The following is a 9,072-nucleotide window of genomic DNA, read 5'->3' as shown; positions in this document are numbered from 1 at the left end:
CCAATTTGGCGACCACTTGGATGTCGAATGATATTTCCGCAACTTTGCGCATTGATGACGTGCTCTCCGCTTATTTTTTCGTGTAAACATTGAAGTGAATAATCTTATATGCATTTTTCATTTCAATATCTATTTCAGAATGTTTATAGGGATGACACTAGACTTTTAAGTTTGCCAATAACCATTTGGAAGATACAGAGGAGTCATAGGAGATGGTTTGTGGTCAGATGAGATCAAAATGGAACTTTTTGGTCATAATTCCACTAACCGTGTTTGGAAGAAGAAGAATGATGAGTTCCATCCCAAGAGCATCATGCTTCGGGGGTGTTTTTCTGCACGTGGGACAGGACGACTGCACTGTATTAAGGAGAGGAGAGATTGTTGAGATTTTTGGGAACAACCTCTTTCCCTCAGTCAGAGCATTGAAGATCGGTCGTGGCTGGGTCTTTCAACATGACAATGACCCAAAGCACAGAGCCAGGAAAACCAACGAGTGCCTCCGTAAGAAGCATATAAAGGTTCTGGCGTGGCCTAGCCATCCTCCAGACCTAAACCCAATAGAAAATCTTTGGAGGGAGCTGAAACTCCGTGTTTCTCAGCGACAGCCCAGAAACCTATCTGATCTAGAGAAGATATGTGTGGAGGAGTGGGCCAAAATCCCTCCTGCCTTGTGTGCAAACCTGGTGAACAACTACTGGAAACATTTGACCTCTGTAATTGGAAACAAAGGCTACTGTACCAAAAATTTACATTGTTTTTCTCAGATGTTCAAATACTTATTTGCAGCTGTATCACACAAGTAAATCATTCTAAAATAATTAATTGTGATTTCTGGACTTTTCTTTTTAGATTATCTCTCTCACAGTGGACATGCACCTACGATGAAAATTTCAGACCCCTCCATGATTTCTAAGTGGGAGAACTTGCAATGTAGCAGGGTGTTCAAATACTTATTTTCTTCACTTTACTGTAGCATGATTTTCAGTCTTTCATTTTGAAATCATCTGTTTCTTCTTTTATTAACTCAATTCCATGCTGATAATCCTAAAAATACGCCAAATAGTAATAGATTAAACCTTTTGAGGTGTTTTGGCTATCTTTCTGACACCCGGTTGAGCCCATTTCTCACAGTCACAAAGCTGCATTGCTGCTGTTGAAAATGGCCTCCAACATTATGAGGGTTCTTGGCTAGAGCCTGTAGCGCTTGACGAGGTCCAACCAAATTGTCGGATCTTGAGTAACACGTGACAGAGACCTAAACTTGGATACTCTACAGAAATTACAGAATAAACAACTTTTCAGTCTGCATTGTCAAACATGAATTTGATACAGGAAGCCAGAGAGGTAGAGAGAGAGAGAGAGATAGATAGAGAGAGAGAGAGAGAGAGAGAGAGAGAGAGAGAGAGGTGTTTACCAGGGGCAATGCAACGCCTCCATTGTCAGGTGACTTTCAGGAAAGAGGTCTTTCTCTCACACACATTCATTAATGTCTTTTTTTTCCTCTACCACTCCCCATGAAATATTTTCAGTCTTCACCGAAAACTAATCACAAAAGGAGAGTGATGTTTATGGAAATATTTTGAGCAAACAGGAAATCTGAAATGGTGCACGTCAGTTATGTAACGGCCCCGTCTAAAAATGGTCCGCAGTCCGTTTTAGTGCTTTTGCCTTGGATTGGAGTGCGTCGACCGCATCGCTTGTGTGCAGGGCCTCCCGTTACAAAGTGCACCGTGCAACACATTCTAGTAGTAGTTTGGGAGGAGCGGCCACACGGGTATGCCGGAGTTGTTTCTACTTGGAGGCACTCGACAAAAACAAACTGGACCATTCACGAATCGCTCCAAAGATGTGGCTCTTTGTTGAATTGCGATTGAGGTCACAGGTTAGTTGAACTGTGTCTCATGTGGACATTAGAAGAGTTGTTAACACCCGGCACACGTAGGTGACATATAAGTGCTGTTGCTGCAATGGAAATAATTGTTGTTAGTAAAAGTGAAAATTGTTCCTGTTAATTATAAAGCCATACAAGCCCTCCAATCCATTCTGCTATGTGTAGAAGTGTACTTGAAAATTTGTTGTGCGGGAGATAGTGGAGCTGAAAACGGGAAGGTTGTTAATCTTGTGTCGACTCATGTCAGGAACGAGGAAGCAGCCAGAGCACTTCAGGGGCCTGCAGCGACAGTTTAGCCAGTTTTTGCCATCTTCTCTCCCTTTTCCTACCCTCTGGCACCTTCATGATACCACTGCTCTTCTTTTTTTCAAACTACAAGAAGGACACGGAACTATTCTTCTCGAGGATTTCTTTTTTGCACTGATTCATGATCACAATCAGTGGGGTTTGTGTGTGTGCGCGTGTCAATTTGTCCTCTAACTGCACTAAATTGAATCAACGACATCAATCATTCTATAACATTTTAGAACTGAAATTGCATTTTAGTTATCTGTGGATCCACACAGGCCAACAGTATTATTTTTCTTTGTCACGTCTCGTGTTTTCTAGGCCTCGCAGAATTATAACCATGACACATATTTCTATGTGATACTGTAGAATTAGTTGCAGAACTTGAAATAAAAACAATAGAATGCTGGTTAGCAGCTGATTTATTCAAATTACAAAAGGAAATTGAAGTAATCCGTTTCATAGTAGAATTGTTGATATAAAACCATTACGGATACAGTTTACAGTAAGCAACATACAGTATTAACAAAATCACTAACTCCATTACCACTCCCAGATGGTGTTGTTAAAATCCCACCCTTGCCTGTGTGGAGTTTGCATGTTCTCCCCGTGCCTGCGTGGGTTTTCCCAGGGTACTCCGGTTTCCCCCCACGTCCCAAAAACATTTGCGGTAAGTTGTTTCAAGACTCTAAGTTGCTTGTAGGTGTGAATGTGAGCGTTCATGGTTGTTTGTTTCCATATGCCCTGCGATGGGCTGACGACCAATTCAAGGTGTAACCCGCCTCTCGCCTGCAATGCACCTTTCCGACTGGCGATCTTCAGCTCCGCCCCCCTTAGCTATAGTTGCCATGCCCCACAAGCTTCCAAAATGGCGACTGAACAGAACATGTTTGAACTGGATCATCTATCGCGTATTCCAGATAATATTAGGGTATGTTTTTTGCCAAATGCATCAGACTTGTCCAAGAGACTTCTACAGAGACGTCTCAACTATTTCACGCATGGATATGTACACGGAATTAAGATTTTGGCCGGAGCAGGACGCAAAGTCAGAGTTACAGCGAAACGTTGGCGATTGATGCAAAAACGTTTGACGCCTAACAAACTTCATATTGAAATTAATATAATATAGTGGAATCGTACTGCACATGTAAAGCAGGGTGAGTACTTTTTACTTGGAAAGATCATGAGTAATATCGTTGTAGTCTTTATAAGTGAGTGGGTATATTCATTTGACTTGGCTCGTAATGGAAGCCAGTTTTCTGTCTAAAAGTCCGATGTGATACAAATAGGCAAATAAGATATTTCTCTTGCATGACATCGCGCATTTTTATATCACAAACCCGACTCGTCGGCATAAAACATTAAACACTTCATTCAGTAGGCCATTGATACACTAACAAAGTGAAAGTTCTTCTCCTGTAATGTATAAAGGACTGATAATAATGAAATCAAACTCAGAGAAGATACTTCTCCCTCACTTACCTTCGAACATACAGCCTTCTGTTTGTTGATAATGTCCACATTTAGTTGTACACGCGCTCTTCAGCGAGCTTTAATCCATCGTAGACACTTCCTCAACTGTGTTTTAGGCTTTGGAAAATGAATCAACCGGGCACCTTGAAACCTAGCCGGATATCTTTCATCAGAATTGCACGTTCCCCAAGCGCATCTGAAGACCATTTTGTTCGTAATATTACCTTTTCCAAGCGGACGCGACCGATAACCAGCATTGCTTGTGGGACATGACGACAAGAGGCGCGGGTCAAGCCAGGGGTTAAGACAATGTGGCTATCTGGTTGGCTATTATTGTACGAGTGATTGACAGGTTGGAAAGGTCCATTAGCCTTGATAGGCTCCAGCACACCCGCGACCTCTTGTGAGGATAATCAGCATGGAAAAGAAATGAATTCATTCATGTATCAGGTAATTCAGACTAATAACACTTATCAAAGGTGCCAATTACCAGCCTGTTCTGGGATCAATAAAGTCGTCTAAATCTGAATACTGATTATCATCTATAATCTGTTAATGTTGATTTTCCTAATCTGATGTATTCTATCTTTGTGGTGACCTGATTACTGTAATCCAGTTAAATATGTGGCCATCTATTACATTTGACCTCCTACGCCAAAGCAGACTGCCTGAGTCAGCTCCTCTGCTCTATCACGACTCTTCTAGCTAACCCGCGTCCCCCACGCCCACCCCTCACTCAGCGTCACACCAAGTTCCTTCATGACTAGATTTTTTTTCATTTCATGAGCTCTCGTCATCACATTGTTTTTCTGTGACTGGAATCAGTCCCTCGCTCACGTTCTCTTTTGCAGTGAGATATAAACATCGACACAAAGTCTCGCTCCCTTTTTTTTTTTTTTTTTTTTTATCATTTCAGTCTGCCGACCTCTTTTTCTCTCTCTCCCTGCTGGCTGCCTTCAGGGGAGCAGAAGGGAAGTGAATGGCTTCAGCCCTCCCAGCTGGTCCCATCACCCAGCAACCCAGAGCAAAACAAAAGAACACACGAGCGCGTGTACGCACACGGGCCCGCGCACACGCAGGCCGATGAACAAGCTGGCAGACATGCTCTCACCAGCAGACGAGTGCATGCATGTCTTTATGCAGATGATGCACACACACGCACACACACCCTACCCACACCTTTGCCCCCTCAAACTCACCTCCATAAACAGCCAGCCAGCCATCCGTCCCCTGCGGACTCCCACCCATCGTCCCCTTCTCCCCTCCTCAGCACCCTCTCCAGACACCCACTTCTTTGTCCGCAATCTGCTCCCAAAATATTTTGGGGGGAAAGACAGATCAGCATGTGTTGGGCCAAATTAGATGTCGATGCAAAGCAGAAGGTTACTGCACATACCACCCCCCCGCCCCACCCCCCAAAAAAAGTCACAGAGTTAAGAATACGAACTAATAAAACTATACTTGTATGTGACACGTACACACTGAAAACATAAAACACTACATAACTTGGGGGGGGACTTGTCAGTCACATTCAATAATTTAGCTTTGAATTGATAAAAAATGCTTCATTTAGTGTATCCTGAAAATGTGTGTGTTCTCCCTGTGCAGGTGTGGGTTTTCTCCGGGCACTCCGGTTTCCTCCCACATCCCAAAAACATGCAACATTAATTGGAGACTTTAAATTGCCCCTACGTGTGATTGTGAGTGCGGCTGTTTGTCTCAATGTGCCCTGCGATTGGCTAGCAACCAGTTCAGGGTGTACCCTGCTTACTGCCCGTTGACAGCTGGGACAGGCTCCAGCACTCCCGTGACCCTCGTGAGGATAAGCGGCTAAAGAAAATGGATGGATGGATACAATGCTGCATTTCTTTAGCTCGCTCTGGAATTCCATGGCAACAGCCATTAATGCTTGCTTTTTCAATCAAATGTTATATTCGCTCTGAGCGACAGACTTTGTTCCACTAAGAGGAAGCAAATTTATTCATTTCACCTGATTTGAAGTAATAAAAACAAAAAACAAAAACATCTTCATGGGTTAGAAATTATATGACCACACATTACACCAGCGGTGTCAAACTCATTTTTCAAGCAGGCCACATTGTTGTTCTGGTTTCCCTCAGAGGGCAGTTATGACTGTGAAACAAAAATATTTAGTCATCTCATCATATTTACATCATCAATTTATGAACTAGCTTTGGAATCAGAAATCAAGGGTAAAGTGTTTTTCAACTCTTCGTCTTTGGTAACACAAAAATGCTTGTATTATCTCAACTTCATCATTTATGATATATGACAATTTGAAATTTTGGTCTAGACGACAAACAATAACAGTCCCGTTATATGGATCGCAGAGATTTAATGCTTTTCTGAGGAGTTGGTTTTGATGTAGACAATATACAGCAGGCGTGGCCAGACTTTTTTTTTTTTTTTTTTTAACCCCAAGTTGTACTTTTCAAGCAGCCAGCTTCTCGCAATTGACCGGCAGCGGGGATGGTGGGAGGGGGTGGGCAGGGGGATTTGCACGCGTGCATCGCCGTAAATACTAACCGGGAAGTGTTGTGTGCTCACACGTACACATCCTTCCATCCATTTTTTTACCCGCACAATGGTCACAGGAGTGCTGGAGCCTATCCCAGCTGCCAACGGGCAGGAGGCAGGTTACACACATGCAGACACGGGGAGAAGATGCAAATTCTACACACGGAGGTCCGGGATAGAACAGCTGCGCCCCCGTGCCGCCTCATAAAATATGTTGTTGCTTATACAGTAGCAGCACAAGAGGCTATAACTAAGCGGCTAATAACCAGTAATGACTAGATGTGTGCAAATTTCCATGGCGATGAACGAGCCACAACTGTGACAGCCACAGCTTTATCCTGTCAGGTTGACCCAAAGGGAGGTTAAAGAACAACAAATTTGGGTGAATTTTCTTAGTTTTGTTGCACAACACGTCGGCATTTTGGCTTAGCTAGAACGAATGGTTTGCAATGCTAAGCACCGGCAACGTCAGGGGTGGGGTCAAGTATGTTTTCTTCCATGTTTGGCTGTGAAAGCCGGCACATATCCAAATTTTGCTTGGATTTAAAAAATGGTTCTTTATTATATATATTTTTTTCAATTAATGTCCAAAATATATGTAATAATATTATTACTTCACATTGGAGGGTTTATTGTACATATGAATTTTGAACAAAGTCCTCCTTTAAATATGATATTAAATAAACCACATTCAAATGTTTGTCAAATGTGTACTGCCAATGCATTAAAATAGAAAAATTCAATCTATCTCGGGGATAAATTAGTTGCAATGGCTAGACAGGGAACGAACAACAACATTTTTACTTTGACTTGATCCTTAAGTGCACTGATCGAGAGATCCCCCCCCACCCCCCACCCCCACCCCGAACCCCAGTCTGGTGGCCATCCAGGCCATCAAACGCAAGGCGTCCGGGTGGACAGCTCAGGAGGACGACCCGGACGCCAAGCACCAGGGTCCCCACGGAGCAATTCGGGCGGACGACCTCTGTGATGAAACAAACGACGAAGCAGGAACCAGGCCGAGGCAGGCAACTGCTCCAGACGAGAACCTCCCACGCCGTGGTTGCGAGACGATCAGGGACTAATCGCCACCCAGGCTTGGTCAGGAGGCAGCCATGGATTGGTCACCAACGAGGCCAGGTCCAGAAGCGGCTGCGAGCCATCGGGAGCGCATAGGATGATGGAGAGAAGAACCAGAGCCATGACCGCCACCATTACCATCACAGCCATCCCGAAATCTCTCCAGCTCCGGGGTGGCTCATCAGAACTCCCCAGCTCTTGTCGCCGTCGAGACAAGGGCGTGGGACGGCCGCGGACCGGTCGCCACTGGTACTCCTGGACAGGAACGTGAGAAGGCGGAGGCAGCATCACCAACGCCACCTCCTGGGCGGGAACGTGAGGCGGCTGGGGAACCGTCCCCACCTCCTGGGCGGGAACGTATGGGCGTGCCCGTCGCCGACAGAGCAGGAACGGTGAGTGACCGCGGTGCGGTCGCCACTGGTACTCCAGAGCATGGACGGGAAGCGGCTGAGGAGACGTTACCACCTCCTGGACAGCAACGTGAGGCGGCATCGAATCGGTCCCCCACTGCCACGTGAGCTTGCGGTGCATTCGTTGAGACAGCAACGTGGGCGTGGCGCGGTGGCGAATCCGTTTCCAGGACAACGTGAACGAGAGTCGGCAGAGAGTCAGTCGAAACTGACACGTGGGCGTGTCTCGGGAGCGGGTCAGTTCCAACTGCCGCGTGAACTCTGCTCGGAACAGCCAAAACCTCGACGTGGGAATGGCGAGGAGGCGGGTCGGTTTCCACGGCAACGTGAACGAGGGTTGGCAGAGAGTCAGTCGAAACTGATACATGGGCGTGTCTCGGGTCAGTTCCAACTGCCACATGAGCCTGCATCAGCAGCGAGTCCGTCGCAGTTGTGACGTCAGGGTAGCTCAGCTGGTTCGCCGATCCTTGCCGGACCTGGGCTGTGAGAGCCGCCAATTCGGCGCTCTGCCGCTCTATCTCCGCCCGCATTTCACGGTAGAATGCATCGCGATTTGGCGGCTCCTCCTCCCTCTGGGCTGGAAGCTTCGCTACCAGCTGCGGGTCTGCGGGTTTCGCCGTTGCCGGCGAGGAGTGGGAGGATGGTGTCTTAGTTGCCGCGCAGCGGGAGGCACAAGGGAGCGCCCGGCCGGGGCGTCTCCTCTGGCCGCCACGCGGAGGTCCCGGGTGGATGGCCAAGCGGGTTCCCTCATACGGATTGGTGTATTTGTATCCACCGGGTGAAGACGTTCGGGTGCTGGGAACGCGGGGAGGTGGAGCAAACTGACTGGGATGAAAAGCCAGGCAAAGAGATTCAAAATCAAAGTCATCGGAGTCGTACTCAGGCAGCCGGTCATACAAATCACGGTCCTTCTCATATTCCGAAAAGTCAGAGTGCAGAAGAATATGAGGAGCCGGACGGGTTGTGTTCGGGACGTATTCATACCTCGCTGGTGGAGCGTAAGACACGGAAGCAGAGGACGTCAGGGAGCCTACCCGGATGGACTGGCTTCGACCTCCGGCAGACGGTCTACCTTGCGTCGGTCCCGGCGACGCCAGGTCTTTCCTGCTGGGTCCTGTTGTGGGCAGTTCGTTCTGTCACGTCCCATCGGAACGAGAGTAGGACCTAAATGCAGGACTCGGACGATGCAAGGGAGTTCAGGGAGAAACGTTTATTATATGCCGAGGTCGGGGATCGAGCAGCCAGTCCGGTGCAACAGCGGTAGTTGGGACGTCTGGTGAAGACAGCAGGTGAGCGGGCAGGCAGGAGTCGGTACACAGGAGAACGATCAAAGCAGGCAGAAGTATCAAAGGAGTCAGGCTTACAAGGTTGGTCGGAGAACAGGCGAAG

The 9,072-nt window shown here is 46.8% G+C and overlaps 1 protein-coding gene across 1 annotated transcript; it reads right to left on the bottom strand.

Moving 5' to 3' along the window:
• Nucleotides 1-7,164: 7,164 nt before the first annotated feature.
• On the bottom strand, nucleotides 7,165-8,815 carry LOC133510118 (uncharacterized). The gene is made up of 2 exons (XM_061837820.1): nucleotides 8,668-8,815; nucleotides 7,165-8,508 (listed from the first exon to the last, which is right to left on the bottom strand). Exon 2 carries the CDS (start codon nucleotides 8,211-8,213, stop codon nucleotides 7,455-7,457), a length of 759 nt encoding a protein of 252 aa, XP_061693804.1. The 5' UTR covers nucleotides 8,214-8,508; nucleotides 8,668-8,815; the 3' UTR covers nucleotides 7,165-7,454.
• Nucleotides 8,816-9,072: the final 257 nt, after the last annotated feature.

This window comes from Syngnathoides biaculeatus, chromosome 12 (genome assembly GCF_019802595.1).
Source record: "Syngnathoides biaculeatus isolate LvHL_M chromosome 12, ASM1980259v1, whole genome shotgun sequence".
In the NCBI taxonomy this organism is placed as follows: Eukaryota; Metazoa; Chordata; class Actinopteri; order Syngnathiformes; family Syngnathidae; genus Syngnathoides; species Syngnathoides biaculeatus.
The sequence above is the reverse complement of the archived record's forward strand: the minus strand, read 5'-3'. Positions and strand labels throughout refer to the sequence as shown.